The sequence below is a fragment of the Anas platyrhynchos genome, chromosome 2 (genome assembly GCF_047663525.1).
Source record: "Anas platyrhynchos isolate ZD024472 breed Pekin duck chromosome 2, IASCAAS_PekinDuck_T2T, whole genome shotgun sequence".
In the NCBI taxonomy this organism is placed as follows: Eukaryota; Metazoa; Chordata; class Aves; order Anseriformes; family Anatidae; genus Anas; species Anas platyrhynchos.
This window is the reverse complement of record NC_092588.1, coordinates 99,266,710-99,286,642: the sequence shown is the minus strand read 5'-3', so window position 1 is coordinate 99,286,642 and position 19,933 is coordinate 99,266,710. Positions and strand designations below refer to the sequence as shown.

The window sequence follows — 19,933 nt, the reverse complement described above, 5'->3', positions numbered from 1 at the left end:
TTGCTGACTAGTTCCCCGAGCAGCCTGAAGTCCGCCTTCCCCATATCTAGGGATGAGGTTTTGGTGGCACTTTTCCTTCTGTCACCGTAAATTTTGAACTCAACCACTTCATGGTCGCTATGACCGAGGCGGCCACCAATCACCACATCTCCCACCAGACCCTCTCTGTTTTCCAGCAACAGGTCAAGGAGGGCACCTTTCCTAGTTGGCTCCGTTAGCACCTGCACCAAGAAGTTATCATCTAGGTGCTTCATGAACCTCCTGGACTTGCTCGTGTCAGCCGTGTGGCACTCCCAGTTAACGTCTGGCAAGTTGAAGTCCCCCATAAGGACAAGGGGAGTTAATCTCGAGGCCTCTCTTAGTTCTGTAAAGAATAAGTTATCGGCGCTATCGTCCTGGCCAGGCGGTCTGTAATAGACTCCCACAACGAGATCCCCTTTATTCGTTCGTCCCTTGATCCTTACCCAGAGGCTCTCAACTTTGCCATCTCCGACCTGGAGTTCCACACAGTCCAGCCCCTGCTTCACATACATCGCCACCCCACCACCTCGCCTACCCTGCCTGTCCCTCCTGAAGAGCCTGTAACCATCTATCGCAACACCCCAGTCACAGGACTCATCCCACCAGGTTTCGCTTATGCCGATGATGTCGTAGTTGCGGGACTGGGCCAGGACTTCTAGCTCATCCATTTTATTCCTCATACTGCGTGCGTTTGTGTAGAAGCATTTCAGGTGCGTCTCCTTACACTCAGCACCTTGTGGATCTAACCGAAGGACCTCACTGGCACACAGCCCCTCTGATTCTAGCGTACTTATGTCTTCACCGGCGTGCCTGGTTTTAGCCCCTTCCCCCTTCGACTCTAGTTTAAAGCCCTATCTATCAGCCCTGCCAACTCCTGACCAAAGATCCTTACCCCTCTCCGAGAGAGGCCCATCCCATCCGGTGAGGCCCATCCCATCCGGTGAATTCAGTCTGTTAATATGATTAATTTATGAAGTGCTCCCCTGGCACTTCTCTTGCTTTATTTGCTGTTTGCTTATCTTTCATAAGCATTTTTATCACATAGGATTTCATTAAAATCTCCCTAATTAAAGGACTTATAAAATCAGCATAGCCTGTAACTCGAGGGGTATGTCTTTTTGCTATAAGTAAACTAAAGTATATAATTAAATTGAATGTTGTACTCCAGCTAGTTTATCTTAAGTCTATCTTTGAGCTAAATATGCAATAACTAATTTCAGGCACGTATTCTTTCATTTGTCATAATGTCTTCCATGTGAATAGGGATAGGCTCTGTGGCTTATTGAAGTCTTAGTCTATAACTTCAATTAAATCCAAATAGTATGTAGTTCATGTGTTCTCAGAGTATGCCAGATGCTGCATAGAATAATAGGTTATTATTATAAACCCAGATTCTGTAGCATGTAAGAATCCCACATGATCTCTAAATTTTTCAAATTGAAAATCATAATCTCTATTCAGGGGATTATACAAATAGCATCTTACAGGTAGGCCCCTTTTACAGAAGTATTATTTGAGTTGAGTTTCTTTTTTGCATTTCAGCTACCTTCTTTGACTAAGAATGATGTGCATGCAATTTTGATTTATCTGAATGGACAGTAGTCTAGAAAATGTAAGAATTTAGGTTCTTATTTTAAAAAGAAATAGAAACAACTGAATATACTACATTTTGAGAATTTTTAGCTAGAACAGTATAACTATCTATAAAAGAAACTGTAGAAAAGTTTAATTGTTGATCTGTTTTTGAGGGCACAAGTCACATGAAGAGAAAATAATGGGGGGGGGGTCATGATGTTTGAGCCATGTTTTTAAGGTGGATATTCTTAAAACTTCTAGGCTCTAAAACTGCCTCAGGTACCATGACTTCCCATTCACTACTTTTTTTTTTTTTTTTTTTTTTTTAATTTATCTTGTGGTGATTTGTGTTTTCAGCTTAGTCAATGTGGGGAGGATGCTTATTCTTAAGCAGGGTGCAGAGTGGCCTTACAAGGAAATAATTGTGTTTTTTTTACTTACGGCTTACCCTAAATCTGTTAAAGCTGGACCAGCCTGCTAGTTCTCCAGTTACTTTTCCAGTGAATATTTTTTATCAGTATAGTTTGTACTCCAGAGATTTTGCATGGAATGAAAAATTTTGATCAGCAGTGCTTAGTAACAGTTGATTAATTGCACAAATTTGGTCTGGTGCATATCGGAACAGGCAGCTCACTGCCATGCCTGGTTTGTGTGAATGAAGCTGAAGCTTTAATTTAGGTCAGCAATGGAGATCTGCAGTTTGAGTAGGAATTCTATTTCTTAAGCTTCCTAACATGTTATCTCACAAAAAGGCCAGAGGGAACATATTTTTAAAAAAATACTTATTTTTGCGAAGTGCTAAATAGGTGGATTAAATTGCTAGGAATTAGATAATCCTATTTTTTCTCCTATAAATTTACTCGTCTAGCTGTCATAAAACAATACAGGAATGTTTGTTCCTTCTTTACTATTCTTGCCACTGCTTCTTCCCTCCATGCTGCCCAGTGCCCCCTCCCCAACCTCCTCAGTGAACAGGAGATTGCTGTTTCTGTAAAACAAATAAAATAAATAAAATGCTTTAGGAACATCCTTGGGAGAGTTGGTGAGAAAAGGATTCAAATTCTTGTCACTTCCAGAGTATAAGAGACAATTCTGTATCATTGTGTGTCCCATTTATAAAGGTCATATGAGCAAGCACAATCTCTCCAGCAGTACAGTGGATTACACTCGAACGCTGTTGTAGTGCCAGGGAAAAATTACTCTTTTTTGAAATTTTCAAAAAGATATCTGTAATCTAATGTAATCTGAATTGTTGAAGGCCCGCAAAATCTTGTTAAGCTCCTGTGGTTGTTCCTTGCTCTTCTGTAGTCCTGTAGTACAACTATCCCTTAGACTGAATTTCAGACATACTCTGTTCTGTGTATGGCATAACTCTTTGATTGCATTCACTCCGCTGACATTAGGTTTTGAGTGGTTAGCTGATAATTAATTGTGTAACCAGTATTTTGTCCTGTATATTGAAGGCTCGTGAAGAAGAAATGACAGCAAAAGTTCATGAGTTGCAGGCACAGTTAGAAGAATTGCAAAAGGAATACAAGCAAAGGATGGCAGAAGAGGAGCATCGAAACCATGAAAACGTGAGCTGACATTAATGTTTACTGTTATATCTCTAGGTGTGAAATGTCTTCTTTTTTTGTGCTGATTTTACTGGACGCCCTTTTAGAACAAAAGGATATTGCATTATGTCATTTTTAATGAGACTTTTTTGAACTGAAATTCCAAACTGCATTGAAATAGTCCTTTAAGTACCTCAGGTGTGGACAGAGAACCCTTTGTTGAAGGAAGAGTTGGGTGCATGCTTTTTTGTCCTTCTGAAAATAGATTTTAGTTTGAGGAATTCTTTGATGGATAAAAATACTTCTTGTTATTGCATTGAGAAGAAGAAAAGTATATGAGGTGTTGTCATTGATCAGAAAATTCATTATTATTAGTTTTAGCCTTATTATTAGTTTTCATTTTGATAACAAGTACAAAAATATTTACATTATTACATCATTGTAGTATTGTGTTGTTATATATTTATAACAAGCACAAAAAGTATTTGACACTACAAACTTACAGTACAGATAACCTCACTGTTCTTAGTTTTGACAAGAGATAATAGAACTCCTAATGTTTGTCCCCTGTTGTACACTTCCAACACCCTTTATATTACTAAGTATTCCATGACATGAGTGTTCTCATAGCACGAAAAGCATAAGAAATTTTAATCAACCATAGTCACCCTGCTGGTGATAATCTAGCATAATCTTGTATGGAGGAAGATTCTTAATGGACCTCTAAACCCTAACCATGATTCTGAGAAATACTTGTGTTTGAATCTTTTGCCTTTAGGACTTCTCCATTAACTGTGTTCCACTACTGACTTTGTTGTGGAAATCTACTATAAATACATGCAGTCATTTAGTATCATACATTAATCATCAGGATTACATATTCACTGATAGGACATGAAACTTACATCAAATCTATGTACCAGTGATGGTATTTGATATGTTTCTCAGTTCTACTCAGAAGTGCATTGAAATCAAGAATTGTTGTTCATGTTATATTTCCTTGCCTTTCTTAATTTTTACATGACTTGTCCTTGATATGTTTGTCTGAAACAAATTTTGTTACATAATGAGTATTTACAGCTTTACAAAGGTAGATGAGAAATCTGGAGAGGGATTTGGACATACCTGAGCCTAAGCATACAAATCCACACATAGATTTGTGCAATCCACACAGTACATGTGCAAATAATTCGCCCCATAAATACTGTTTAACAATTATTTTTATAAATATATGTATGATTGGGTAATTTCAGTTTTTATTATCATCAGTTAATCAGTGAGTTGATGTCTTTTATTTTTTTAGCCTGTATACAGTGAATAATATATTCTTTTTTTTTTTTCTTATTTGCATTTTCCTCTAATTTTGTTGTTGTTGTTCTAGGTGACAATAGCAGAACTTAAGGTAAGTTGAATTTTATAGATTTTTGCTTTCTAAATAGTGCTGTGTCACAGCAACTTGAAACTAGGAATACTCCTAAGTTTCTGTGTATTAATTAAAACGTAAAAGTTTATTGAAAAGTTACCTATCATATCTTCAGTAGTTTGTTTATGTGGCTGTTCTTTCAGGCACAGCTGGCACAGAAGACAACACTAGTCAATGATTCAAAGTTGAAAGAGCAGGAGCTCAAAGAGCAGGTAAAGGTTTGAACGAGGGAAAAGTATTCTTTTTGACTTGTATTTGCAATATTAAATGTTTTGTTCCTTTCAAATGATGATGTATTACATCTCCACACAGGAAGTATGGAACTAGTATGCATGTAAAATAGTTTTGTGTTATACTATCAGATCTTTTTGAAAGTATTCCTGTATCCTGTATCTATGAAAATACCAGATGTTTCTGATGCAAGTTATCAAAAATGTTTGCATGAATGAAAAATGTAACAAAATACTTCATAAAATTGTTTCTTCTCTTTTTATAAAGCAAATATTTTGTGATGTTAGGCAAAAAAAAACACAACCCTCTTATATGTTTATGTGTATAAAATGTGTATATCATGTCTATATAGATATATATGCATATATTCATAAAATTAGCTGTAGATACTCTCGTGTATATAAGTACGTAAGTACACACTTTTTCTTAGCTAGTTAGGCACAGTTTTTAATAACACATGTTTTTTAATGCTTGCCTTCATTACAGAGCAAATGCTGTAACAGAATGTCATGATATTTAGCTGAAAATTCTTACTCTGAATTTTAGCTTCTTGAAAGCACCAGTTCTCATCTTGACTGTTCTCTGTTCAGATTCATGTACTGGAAGACCGGCTGAAAAATTATGAGAAGAAAGTTTATGTCACATCAGTTGGAACACCATATAGAGGTAAATACACAATTTTCGTTGCATAAGTTTTTTCTTTGTTTGTAAAACACCCTTTGGTTTAGAGTACTTTTTAAAATGTCGGTCTTTTTGAAACAATCTTAAAATGTTTTTATGACTTCTTGTCCCTGTTTTCTTTTCTGTTGTAATAGAGTTGGTGTGTGATTTCAAAAGAGCAAATCATGTAGCATTTTGTTTGATGCCTGTTTGTATGTCTTACTGTTACAAGAGCACTTTATCAAAGTTCTTAAGCTTTCTGTATCCCCATTGGGAATGATATAGGCAGTGTCAGTAAAAATGGGATGGAGGGGAACTATTTGTCTTGTTGAATTAATATATATTTATGAGTCTTGAAACATCTTAACAATACAAATACTAAATTTCACTGATCTTTCTGTGATTTGTAGGATTTGTCCTGACGTCATGATCACAGTAATATTACCTCTCTTGTTTTAATAAGACTCATATTTCATGGAATCATTAAGGTTGGAAAAGACCTCCAAGATCATCTGGTCCAATCATCACCCAGTATCACCCACTAAACCATGTCCGTCAGCACCACGTCCAACCTTTCCTTAAACACCCCCAGGGACGGTGACGCCACCATTTCTCTGGGCAACCCGTCCCAATGCCTGACTGCTCTTTCTGAGAAGAAATGTCTCCTCATTTCCAACCTAACCCTCCCCTCGTGCAACTTGAGGCCATTCCCTCTAGTCCTATTGCTAGTTATCTGCGAGAAGATGCCGACCCCCAGCTCCCCACACCTTCCTTTTAGGTAGCTGTAGGGATCAATAAGGTCTCCCCTGAGCCTCCTCTTCTCCAGACTAAACAACCCCAGCTCCATCAGCCGCTTCTCATAGTACTTGTGTTCCAGAGCACAAGTCGATATTTGTTCCATATTTGTTAAGAACACTCCTGTAAAGAGTCATGGTCATAGGTTGGTGTACTCCTTTTTGTTTCTTCATATGTATCCTCTATTTCCTGTCTTATGTGTAGTTTGTGAGATAGCTAAAGTTTGTCTCATAGTCTAGTACTACAGTACTACAGGTCTAGTACTACAGTTCTACAGGTTCCTTGATAACCCTATAGCTAACACAGATCAAAAGTATTTTACTGGAAAAAATATTAACACTTGAAATTATTTCAATTTTTCTTACATCTGCTTTTCCCCTATTTCTCCACTGCTGTTCTTCCGTCCTTTTAAAGTAAGGCATTTTTACAAACAAACAAGAAAATCAGAAATTGAGGCCTGTCAGAACTAAGTAGACTTGTTTGACTATCTTAAATTCAGAATCTCTATTATATCAGTTCATCTTTTCTGCATTTACTCTGAAACCTAAATGCATGTAATGTCTGAATTCCGATGTGTTGACATAACATTGAAATTAACTCATAATCAAGAAAAACGACACAATCTAAGCAAAAACATTTTAAGTGCATCTGTTAGGAGTAAAGAAGTAAAGATCCACAGATTTTCATTTAAGAAACGAAATTTCAGGAGTAGCACATGGTAAAGTCTGTTGAAGTAGATGTACTGATCCATTCTATTTTAAGCTTTGGTAAATTGCTCTCAGTAAGTTTTAGGCATTTGGCATAATTATGGTCACTACTATGATGTTTCTTAGTTGATTACATTTTATTCCAGTCACTTTCTGGCTAAGAGTAACTTAGATTGTTGTCAGTGACTCTCAGTATAAATATACTCTTATTTTTTTGTTGACACAGATGGAAACCTTCACCATACTGACGTTTCTCTCTTTGGAGAGCCTACTGAGTTTGAATACTTGAGGAAAGTGCTCTTCGAGTATATGATGGGTCGTGAGACTAAGGTATGGAAACTTGTATACAGGGACATGTGATCTGGGTTAGAATGAAATTGAGCTCCCTTGCTGTACAGATTTGAAACGCCATGTGTTTGTGATTCATCACATGTTGTCTGTTACTGTCACTGGATTCAACAAGCTTTTTTATTCCACCCAAAGAGGGATGGTCCGTATCTTCACAAACTTCATCAGCATGCTGAGATGAAGCATAGGGGAAACAAAAGGGGAGAAGACTGGGGAGGGAAAAGGAGGGAGTATCAAATCTCTCACCAAGATAGTTATGGAGACTAATACTCAATAGGTAGGTATGGTTTTACTAGCAAAAGCCCTGTTGTCAGTCAAGCTTAGTGTACTTAGAGTGCTGGTATGCATTATATTAGCAGAAGTATTCTTTTGATGTCATCTTGACACAAACGGGTTAAGTAAGAGTTGCATTAAATAATAGGTTGTTAGTAGCTCTGAAGATAGTGAAATACTTCTCTAACTGTTCCTTAAAGATGTTTTATAAGGCTCCCAAATCTATATACCTTCTCTAGAGAGTATTAATTTGCTTTTAAAAGCAGTGAAAATCTGCACAGTAGGCTCTTGCTGGATGCTGACAAGCTTGTGAAATCATTCCTAAGTTGGGATTTTAATAGCTTATAACAATACTGATGCTTAGAGATTGACCAGGTTCAAAAGAGGTATGTCATAACACAAACATTGTTCTTGGATGATAGATGCTATGTGGATGAATATATTTTTTTCTTCCCTGCAGTTTTTCCATTCTTTGTAGTACTGCTTTCAATTTGGACTACTATTAAGCAGAGAGATTTTAGGCAGGTTTCTATGTTAATTAGGTTTGTTCTCATTGTGCTGTGTACAGTATAAAACTTGGTCTGTGCAAGACTTCTTGTCCTTATGGGAACCCTTTTTCTCTTTATTTTTATCCCTTTCCTTACTTTGATATTAACTCCATTTTTATTAAAAATGTAAATGCCAGCTCAAAAAAAAAAAAAAAGTATTATTAGTTAGCTTATCTCCACAAGCCTGTGGCTCATAGGATGGCTCTCTTACTTTAATAGCATCTGATTTAAATCATTAAAGAAAAATATGTACGTTGCTGGATGTTATGTTTTTGAATTGTGAAGGACATAGACAAGAGAGAATGTTTAAAAAGAATTTGTCAGCAATGCTTCAATTTCACCCAACCCTTGAGGCATCAGTGGATGACTCTTGCAGATAGCTGATGCAAGTAGCAAAGTTGCATTCAAGGAAACCTATCTGAAACCTCTTCTGTCACTCATTAATGATGTTTCTTATTGGTCTTCAAAATATTACTGTACATGCCTCGAAGGAAAATAGCACAAATGCCTTTGGAAAATAAAACTGATTTTATTTTCCTTTTCAACAAGGACATACTAAAATTTGCAGCTGACTTGTTCAATAACAGCAACAAACATGCTGAAGTAAATTGATTTTAGGTCTCTTCTGCCATTCTTTCAGTTGCTTAGATGAAAAGATATATCCATCTTACATATATATCTTTCATATAAGAGTAAATACATAACTTAAGCAAATACGAATAAATAAATATATATTTATTTGTCCTGGAGAATACACTGTATTGAACCAGAAGGTGCCATACAACATTTCTACACACAGGCTCCTAAAAGCGAATGAGTCCTGGGAGGGGAAAGAAATTTAGTTCCTGCAATAACTTGAGAAGGCATTGTTTTAGACTTGATATAATCGAATGGGGAGATGCATTTAATTCAAACAAGCAGAAGAACCTACTTTCAAAGCACTACAAATTTTAGCTTTGGGAAATTAGATTCAGATAAGTGATGGAGAATGACAAGCTTATTCAAACTGAATGTGATTGTATTCCTCTCTGTTGTGTGTTCATACTAATATGATTACCTCTTAGCAGTATTTATGTGAAGATAAATGTTCTTATATATTACAAAAATGGGAAAAAAATCTTGTATTGTCTAGTCCTGATCAAGACTGTAGTTGTACTGGCATTTGCTAATGGAAATTTTAAATGGAATGAAAGCTAACATTTTACTAATTCAAATATGAAGGCATTTTGATGGTTTCTTCACTTTTGCCTTAAATGGTACTTAAAAGCTGATACCATGTGCTTGTTGTTCAACCATTAGACACGTGACTGGTAGAAGTGAGCTTAGTGTCTGTTCTCATGAGGATTGTGTTTTATCTTATTTACCGAACTATGTCTTGAAAGCTGTTTGGTTTCTTCCTGCTGTGCTAATTGGAGAACCATGAGCAATGGTGATGTGATTGATAAAAAGTTTAAATACATAGTCTAAATGTGTTCATTAAGCATTGATAAGCATTTTTTTTTTTATTCCCATCAGAGTCCTTGAGTTAAAAGATCTCTACTGAGATACACCTCTTTGGTGCAGACATACCCTCCTCCTCGCTTTGGTTTTCCAGGACCAGGCGAGGCAGTTTTTTCTAGTTTTCTCTTGTAAGATGTGCGGTCTATTCCCCAGATCATTCTAGTGGCTCTCCTTTGTGCAGGGTATCCTTCTGGAGTACAAATAAATACTCCATGTCTCAAAGGTGGTTCAGCAGTGAAATCAGCGATCTCAATGGGCATGATTTGCTCTTCTTTGAGAGAAGTTCAGCAGAAGCTGTGTAACTATACAGGACACTTTGCCATCAATGTGGCCTGATAAATGATTCTGGAATTGTATCGAGCAGAGCAATGAACGAGTGCATCACTTGTGTTGAAGTGCTGGAGACTAACACTAAGGAATTAGAATCATGATGTATAATCTATATAACCTGCAACCTGTCACAGTCGTTATAAACTGTTGGACCAATGTACACATGTGTCTTTGGGGTTTTTTGTTGTCCTTCCCTGCAGCCCATCTTGTTTGTTTGTTTGTTTCCCTCTTCCTTGGCAGGTCCAATGGAATGAAATAAGATGGCATGCTTGGAAAAAGCTGGCAACTTGTTGAGAATATCTGAATTTGGAGATGCATGGCACAAACCATTGGGTTCAATAAAACTACGTTTTCTACAGCCATGTGAACAGCTGAACTGTCCAGCTGTACTGCACACTTAATATTACGTCTTGCAGAATTCCTAGAGGACTGTTTTGGCAGGTTCTTCTACTTGTAACTTCATTATGCTATTTGGAGTCTGTTATGAGGTCTCAAAGTCAGTCTGAGTATTGTATGTGTATAATAAATGTGTTTTGATCTGCTCGATACAGGGGAGAATGGAATAGAGTAGAAGTGTGTTCTGTCAGATCTGCTTTGGGCTTTGCTGCTCTCCAGCAGAGATGAAAAATTCATGCAGATCTTTTTTTGGCACCTGGACATGCTTTTGTGCATCGTGAAATAACAAGGGATATTTCTATAGAAGTCAATTTTGATTTTTGAAGAGTCTTCCTTTGACCAGTCCCTCTCAAATTATAGAGAGACTGATGGATATCATTGTAACAGTATTTTTTGTGGAGATCGCCTACCCAAATATATAGACCGCAGAAAAAGAAATGGTGATGCAAGGTAGAATCTCTTACAAGACTGGTTATTGTATTCCTTAAAGCTAAGGGTCTATCAGTAGGTAGATACGGAGGTGTGTGCACTGTAAAATATGTGTAGGTATTCACACTTAGAGTTATTAGCTTTTGTTTCTATTATAGTGAAATAGACTGCTTGAGAAATAACTATGCAACTGTGAATAGTATTGAATAATTGTTTTAGAATCTCCCTTGTGGCTTCAAGAACTTGGAAAATTTCAAGTCATTGATAGTGGTGAATTACAAAACGCATATCTATAGAAAATAAGGTATTAGATAGCATCTAAAGCATCTGTGCTTTCATGCAGTATTTGCAGTGTTTGTAGATTTTTTCTTAATGTTTGCATGCCGTTGTGTCCTGTAGAAAACTGTTGAGAGGGCTTTCTCGGTAGCTCTGTTGTAAGATGTCATAAGGAATAATTCTAAGCTTGGAGCTTTCTTTCAGTCCGAGATAATTGTGATGTTTTTTTTATAAATGAAGTCAGAAAAGCATGTTGTCAGTTTGTGACACTGAGCATGTTCCTCTGTGCATCTGGGTACTGCCATAGAGGCACTTCTAAATTACAGAAAATATTTATATGTCAAAATGAAGGTTTTTAAACTGAAAATGGTCAACAGGACTTTTTTTTTCTTTTCATTTTTATCCCTAGTTAATGATATACAGAAACGGTTGTTGCAAATCAGGGAGTTACCTATTGGTTTTAGCTGTGGTCATTTTTGTCATGCGGCTGCTTTGTTACTGCAGTCTCCCTCTTCATTCCACATGTGATGCTGGTAATAAACAGTAGACCTCCAGTGCAGCAATCTTATCTCACCCACATTCTTGAAGAGCAGCAGTTACTGCTTTCGTAGCAGTCACCTTCTGTTTGAGCTGCACTGCGGTTATTGCTTTGACCTTTCTTGTAAAAGTCAGCAGAACCTTGTTTTGTGCCTTTTGGAACTTTTTGTTCCGCTAATCTGTTTTTAAAAGAGAAATAATCATTGCTTGTTTTGCACAAAGGTTTGACATTTTGACATACTCCATCTGAGGCTATCTAAATGGTTTGCTATTTAAATATGACATTCTGTGTACCCGCTAAAAATATTTAGACAACTGCTGTTCCATGTCTCACATTCGGATCTGCTTTCTCAGTGTTTCATTTCTTTGTTTCTTTACAAAATACTTGAACTATAGGAATATAGTTGGATTCATAAGGACTCTTTCAGGTGCTGTGTGCCTCAAATGTGCTTTCCAGGAACACCATATAAAGTTGAAATGTGGTAGGAGCAGGATTTGCAACATTATGATTGTGATTTCTTCATTAATGGAGTTTAAGCAGATACAATGGAACTGACGTCATATTAAAGTAGCTGCAGTTTGTGACAATGTGAAATGAAGACTCTTCATGGTTTTCATGTAATTCACATAATGTATGATGTCATGCAAATACATGTATGATGTGAATCTCATGGTTATATCTTATTCTTTTCAACATGTTTTCTGTTGACATTACTAAAAATAGCATCCAGTATTCTGAAGCGAAGTGCATTTTAAAATACTGCAAAGCGTTTTAGGGCACATGAAATTGATTATAGATGATCTGTTTCGTTTTAGACAATGGCCAAGGTTATAACAACAGTTCTGAAGTTCCCAGCTGATCAAACTCAGAAGATACTAGAACGAGAAGATGCTCGACCATTGGTAAGTTGTGTAAGCAAAGTGAATTTATGCAAAAGAGATGAGGTAGCAAGAAGAAGAAGTTGGAAGCTTTCTTTAGGTCTCCCTTTCTCCCTTTGCTTATTCAAGATAACTTATCTCCTCCTCTTGTTCAGTGGAATGTCAAATTCTGGCAGTAGGTTTGAGTTTATAGCAAAAAGGGAGGGAAAGGGGGTAAGACCAAGAATATTTTCTTGGCTAGAATTTCGTATCACTGGTTTAAACATATTTGTGAAAGCTGTGGTACAACAGAGCAAAGCAAGTTCAGTTACTGCTACTATTCTGCAGATCAATTTCCATACTGAAAAAGTAGTCTGAGAGAAAATTCATGTTTCTTAAACTCAGAAGTTTCTGTGGATTCATAGCAGTTTTCATGAAAAAAAAGAGATTTTTTTTTTTTTATGGCCCTAGGATAAAATTTCTGACAAAAGCAAGAGCAATGTTTGCTTGTAGAACAGAAAACTGATTAGCTCGCTCATCTGGGATATTCATGATTAAAGTGAAATATATACATTCAGGTTAGTTTTATGTCAGTATCCTAGTAAGTTGTTTGTTGGCTTTTTTTTTTTTTTTTTGTACTTAACATCAAAATATGTCAGGTTCACTCTCGGTAAGGACAGATCAAAATAACAATTTTAGACACTTTGGTAACAGAGCACAGAAACCCTTTCTCCAATTCTGTCTTGCCATCAGTGCTGAGTAATACTCAGCAGTACTGTAGCAATATTGGATCTTGCACAATTGTGAGGGAAGAAGTAAAATGATGACAATTAATTTGCACAGATGCATGCAAGATACATGCATAAATACATGAGAATAAATTGGTTGAACACTGAATAGAGAATGATTCCTTTTAATTTACCTCCTCCCCTCCCCCCCCACACATACGGATTTTGTGGGGGATAGAATGGAATGGTGTTTACCACAAAGGTGAATTTGGGATTGAGAAGCAGAGCACAAAGAAAAGAATATATGAGCATAAACATTTCTGGTCTACTCTTACTACTTCATGTAGCAGAGGTATTTTTCATTAAGACAAAACCTGCAGTAATACTCTTTCTACATTGTATCTGAAGTCAACATTGTGATCCTCCTCTTTGTGGGTCACTGAGTAAAACATTTAGGAATTAAAGTGAGAGAATAAAATTCATTTTTTTCTTACAGGCCTTTTGTACATATTTAACACTTCTAGGAACAGAATTGAAAAAAAAAGTGAACATTTTCACTTGTGGTTGCAGTTTACATAATGCTACTACTACATGTTGTAGTTGCATTAAAATTCGGATGTAAAAAAAAACCATTTCATCTGCTTGAAGTATCAAATGAGGGAAGTGTTTGATACTTCAACATTTTCCTGTATACTTTGTAGCCTTGATTGTCTTGCTATCTTAAGCGTTCAATATACTTTTGAAATGATGTAAATGCTGTTAATTGTACAGCTCTAGCTGTACAAGACCATCCCAAACATGGTCTCAGGAAGCTCTTGTTTAAACAACGTTCATCTCTGCCGTATTATTTGAAATTAACACTATTCTTGCTTCGGAAATAATACAACAAAATATACTTATTGCTTTCTTAAGACACACTTCTCTTTTGGCAAGCTCCAGTAATACTTTTCAGAAGTATTTCTGAGTTGGTTAAAAATGAAGTTAGAGAGATAGACCATATTTTTCAGTCCCTTCAGCTTTTTGGTATTTGAAACCTGGTCTTCCTAAAACAGATACTTGAAAGTTTTATTTAGTGTGAGAAGTTGCAACTTCTTTCAACAAGTTGCAATTCATTCAACAAGTTTTGGTCCTTGGGTTTAAATTTTAGCTAGAACATGCTTTGAATTACTTTGCAGACTGCAAATGCTTTGATTGTTAAGGATATCATAATTGAAAGAATGTAATGTCCTGATCAAAACTTCTTGGGTTTCACAGTCCCTTCTTGGCTCAGATCTAGCCTATCAGTTTTTCTCCTTTCCAAGTCCACAAAGATAAAATTAGACATCTAATAGAAACTCAAATGTTAAGGCATGTTTTGCATGCAACTAATGAAAGACTTAGTAATTTTTTTTTCAATTTCAAAGTTAAGTGTTTACTGAAGGACAAATTAATATTTGTGGCATGTCTTTTGTAATTCTGTTAAAGACTAAAAAGAGTGGAGCACTTGTCATAAATTATTCCGTTAAGAGATATGTTTGGGGTTGGTTTGCTTGCTGACATTTGCTAACATGATCATAGTGTTTCTCCACACAATACCAGAATGATATTGGTATTTGAAAATACCCAGTGTTTAGTTCTCATGAGTAATAAATGTCTAAGCTTACAACATGAATGTGTGTTTTTAACATAAAGCTTAGTTGGTTTTGTATGTTCATTTATAGCCAAAAGGTTTATAACAAATTTTAATGTGCAAATTGCTAATTATCTATGCTACTGAGAAAGAATAAACATGCATATGTTAGGAAGTTTCTATGAGTACTTACCCTTTTAACGTCTGGGTGGGTCTTTCTTAAACAGTGGGCATATGTTTAAGAGGTTTCTATTGAAAACTTTAACAAGTTTCAAGGTAAATAAACATACATTAGACCAATATATCTGTATCACTAATCTTGTTTTTTGTTTTTTTTTCTTTTAACTACATAATATCATAGTCTAACTGTGGCAATCTCATTTATAAGCAGTAGATGTCCACAGAGTTCTTACCTACACTATTAACCACATAGTCCAATAAGCTGTTTTCTTCCTGGCTTTGTAGTTTGCCTCACCTCGTGGTGGTATCTTCTGAATATTCCATCAGTCTGTGCTTAGTTAGCATGTGGGTGAGTGAAGACTAATATATACTTGTTTTATTTGGAGATGAAACCTGTAGTATGACAGTAATCATTCTTCTCTTTTTTTTTTCTTGCATGCTCGTGTTCGTTAAAAACATTGTCAAACGTTTTTGTCCTGTAAGTGTATGATAAAATTTGTTCTACTTTTAATCATGTTTTGCTTTACAAAGCCAAGATTGAAAAGGGTGAATGCTGATTCAAAACCAATCTTTTTGAGGTATAAAAATAACATGAAATGTTGATTGAGGTTCAAAACTCTCGATTATAGGGGAAAAATCAGATTTTAAATTATATGTAATATTGAATTTTATTGTACTTGTCTTTGTTTTGTCTTTATTCACTTTCTGATTTCTTTTTTTTTTTTTTTTGAAAATAGGCAAATAGATAAGTCAGATTTTGAAAGAGCCTGTACTGCTTTAAATGATTCTTTACATCTTATGAGTACGAGAATTGATTATTTGAAAAAAGATAAGTGAAATATTCTTTGTAGAGGAATTAGGTATGATTACTTTTAAACATCAGTACCTTTCTGAATCAGAGCTTTGGCTTGGCATCAAGAGCAGATAGAGCAGCGAGATTAGGGAGAATGATTTGTGGAACTTTATGCTTTCAGTTTATTGTCCTTTTTTTGGAAAGTTTCATTTACCTATTTTCATGATTAAACTGCAAAACTAACTGTAGTGTTACAGAAAAGCAACAGTTGATTTATGTCTCAAGATAAAGGTTGCATCTGACAAGCTTAATAAACAAGCAACATGAACACAGTAGTGGTCAAGAACATGCAAGTAACAGGTAGTGCTTTCTGCACTGGCCAGGATTACATTTTGAGTTGTTTAGTGGTGCATGATCATAGAATCATTAAGGTTGGAAAAGACCTCCAAGATCATTTGGTCTAACCATCCCCCTACCACCAATGTCACCCACTAAACCATGTCCCTCAGCACCACGTCCAGCCTTTCTTTCAACACCTCCCTGGGCAATGTGTTCCAATGCCTGACTGCTCTTTCTAAGAAATGTCTCCTGATTTCCAACCTGAACCTCCCTTGGCTCAGCTTGAGGCCATTCCCTCTAGTCCTACCACTACTTACCTGTGAGAAGAGGCTGACCCCTAGCTCCCCACAACCTAATTTCAGGTAGCTGTAGAGAGCAATAAGGTTGCCCCTGAGCCTCCTTTTCTCCGGACTGAACAACCCCAGCTCCATCAGCCGCTTCTCATAGGACTTGTTCTCCAGACCCCTCACCAGCTTTGTTGCCCTTTTCTGGACTCGTTCAAGCACCTCCATGTCCTTCTTGTAGCAAGGGGCCCAAAACTGAACACAGTACTTGAGGTGTGGCTTCACCAGAGCAGATTACAAGGGGACAATCACCTCCCTAGCCCTGCTGGCTATACTTAAACTCTTCAGATGGATTTTGTAGGATGTGGCCAGTATAACTTTCCTTTTCATCCTTTGCAACTGAAAAGCTTTGCAGAGGTGCCGGGAATTGGTTCAGTGCATCTGCAGAGCTGGCTGGTTGTTGGCTGACCTGCAGCGCTAGGCTCAGCGCATGCTCCTGGCCTGCCACAGGATGGACCAGCCTAGGCCTCCCCACTGCCAGGCATCACAAGGCAGCCAACAGCCTTTATAGAGCCTATAAAACAAGCTAACTTTTGTTTTGAAGGCAAAAAAATTCTAGTCAACTAACACAGTCTCCACTTTTTGTTTTGTGATGTCGTAAACTTTTCACTTTGAATACAATAATGAGTGCAGTTCATTTCACACAAAAAATGCATTTCGACTGTTTGCCTGTTAGCCTTGATCACTTCTTGACAATTTCAGCAACTGTTTTCATAGTTGAAAATATTTGAATTTTTAGTAATGATAGGACAAAGCTATTTACAGGACTATTTCAGAAAGCATGTCTGAAATTTAAATTCTTGACATGCAGTCTGTAATGCTGTATAAAAAGTTCTCGGCCATTTTTGATAGCTCTCACAGGAAGGCATAATTTTTGACTTACTGTCAGCAATTACCTATTAGAGCTTCAAATCTTAAGCCAGTGTTTATGGAAGCCATTCAGCTCCCATTACTGGATTGTAGTTTCTTAGTTTATTTCAAATATTTTTGTGACATGTCAGTAGTTAGCCAGCAAATGGAATAATATTCTTGCATGTATAAAACTAAGAAATTAAGGTGATTTTGGCTTCATTGTGAAATAGATCTTTGCTGGTAGATGAGGCCTTTTCCTAGCCCCAAAATTTGAGTTCATTTTGATTTTGATGACAGGCTTTATGCAGAGAGGGCAGCTTTGTCCGAGTTTTTCATTGGATTGAAAAGCAACATTGTGGTAGACTTATCTATTTCCAGTGAGACTCCTTTTTTTTTTTTTTTTTGTGACAGGTCTTTCTGTTTTTTTTTTGTGTGTTTTGTTTTGTTTTGTTTTGTTTTTTAATCACACTTTCTCAACTGTTTTGAAAATATTGGAATTACTTGCTCAAAATCAGTTAATAATTTGGTCATCTGACTTACCTGATATTCTTGCATCTCCTATTCCCATCAATAACCAACGATTTCATTATTATTTTAGTGTTAAGCACTTCTAAGTTGCTTTCAGTGATGTAATATTTGTTCATTTCTTTTATCTTTTTATTCTTCTAGTCATGGCTACGACCATCTTGAAGAAATAGTGATGAGAATGTCTCATAACAGTGCTGCTTAGAAATATGTTCATATCGCCGTTGTTGCCCCTTTTGAAGGGACAAGAAGAGAAGCTATTATTCAAGGTCACAAATGGAACAGCAAGAACCAAAGCTTAGCACCACCTTTGGACCATGGATATAGTTAAAACTGCCTTGACAAGAAACGCTAATCAGGGGTTATCTGGTGATGAATCTTTTTTCTCTTCTATTGAATACTGTCTTCTATTTTGTGTTAAAGGTTATTTTTTTAAAAGAGAGAAAAGACTATCCTAGGAAGGAATTGCCCACTACTGTATCTCTATACAGATTTCACTGGGGGTTTTTTAAGAGTTGAACTAAATGGTTTGTCTCTTCTATTTATTTTTTTATTTTTTGAATGAATTGTGCAATACATTTTTGGATGGATAACAGTTAAGGTGATTTTCCTGATGAACTGGGCACTTGTTTGACAACTCCTTTTCCGATTTGATCTTCTGATTGTTTGCTAAAGATCACTTCCTATATGCTTTTGCCTACAATAAATCCAGATTGCAGTACCTCATTTGTTTACTCCTAGCTTTTGTACTTATATTTTCTGGAGAAAAAGTACATTACTGTAAATTGTAAATAGTTAATACATAACTGTATCATATGCTGATCTGACTGTCGACAGCACTAATCTGACAGGAGCTGAGATTAAATAAAGTTTATTTACTGTATAATTTTGGAATTTCTTGTGGTATGATTTTTCTTTTGAAAGGATCCACTAGTTTTGTTCTTGCTCCTTTTCAAGACATCCTTAGCTGAGACATTTCCAGGCTGAAATCAAGACAAGAACTGTGTCTTCCAGCATGCTGCCTGATGCATCAGCAGCCTGAACCAGACTTCACATGGGTACATTTGGTTCCAAAAAAATGTATGTTCCTTTCCTGGCTGGCCAAGGATTTGTAGGATTTTGCTGTCACTATCATTACAGCAATTTAAAATATAGATTTTGGGTTTCAGATTTCCATATAAGGTATAGGTTTTCTTAGGCCTTGGGAAATTGAATGCATAGATCTGTTACTCTGGCAGTATCATTATGATCACTTACCATTCTTTTCTTATCCTTACAAGTAAGGATATTTTTCATGTTTTCTCTTTTTGTTCTTTTTCCCTTTACATGAAAGATACTAGTTATGGGCTGTACTTTGTCAAACGTGACCTAAGTACAGCAGACCAAACTGAAGTAGTCTGTATAACATTCATACAACGTTGGATAGAACTAACCATTTTTTTCCTTAAAAAGTGACCTAAGTAAAGAACACAAAGGAGATAATAGTTATCCTTCATTCTTTTTTTTAAGTCAGAAAAACACTGCCCAAATTTATTTTTTTAATTTTTTTTCCTTTCTATAAATGACTCTTAAACAATCACATCTTTTCCATTATGTTGAAGAATAGTTAAGTGCAAGAGTTTTGTCAGTTTTGAAGTTTTAACTGCTTCTAGATTTATTTTAAGAGAATCTAATGCATTGCTTTATATATATATATATATAAAGGGCACAAAGAAAGCACAAAAATGAAACTTTATTTTGAGTAATGTTTTTTTGTTTTGTTTTGTTTCTTGGAGTGTCATAAAATACCAATAGGAGTGCTAATGCAACTATAAACTAATATACTCTAGACCACAAATACGTCTGATTATAAAATATCCTTGTTTGGACACACGTAGCTAAAAGCCAAAGACTGTATCAAAGTTTTGGCTGTCTTTTTAGCAAAGTTTAGAGGATCCAAGGCTTGTCCAAACTGGAATGTTAGAACATTGTGCTGTGAGAGAATATATTTGGTTGTTTTATGTTGAATTTTCCTTTAGTTTTACATGAAAAGTACGTTACATTTGTAACTTTGGGGACCCGTATACGTGCATAGAAAACCAAAAATGTGTAGCTCTATTT

General features: G+C 36.1%; 1 protein-coding gene across 9 annotated transcripts in view; it reads left to right on the top strand.

Annotated features, from left to right (window-relative positions):
• The window catches only part of GOLGA4 (golgin A4), a 65,507-nt gene extending 46,788 nt beyond the window's left edge, over positions 1-18,719 (top strand). For 5 of the 9 annotated variants that reach the window (XM_027451373.3, XM_027451377.3, XM_072033288.1 and 2 more), the window contains 8 exons: positions 3,060-3,173; positions 4,534-4,554; positions 4,719-4,787; positions 5,397-5,472; positions 7,195-7,298; positions 12,422-12,508; positions 15,266-15,329; positions 17,978-18,719. In XM_027451373.3, coding sequence (XP_027307174.1) covers positions 3,060-3,173; positions 4,534-4,554; positions 4,719-4,787; positions 5,397-5,472; positions 7,195-7,298; positions 12,422-12,508; positions 15,266-15,295 — 501 coding nt within the window. In that variant the 3' untranslated portion in view covers positions 15,296-15,329; positions 17,978-18,719. Of the gene's footprint in view, positions 1-3,059; positions 3,174-4,533; positions 4,555-4,718; positions 4,788-5,396; positions 5,473-7,194; positions 7,299-10,207; positions 12,277-12,421; positions 12,509-15,265; positions 15,330-17,977 lie in introns of those variants that run through there. The other 4 variants (XM_027451374.3, XM_027451376.3, XM_027451375.3 and 1 more) reach the window with 4 other exon arrangements.
• Positions 18,720-19,933: the final 1,214 nt, after the last annotated feature.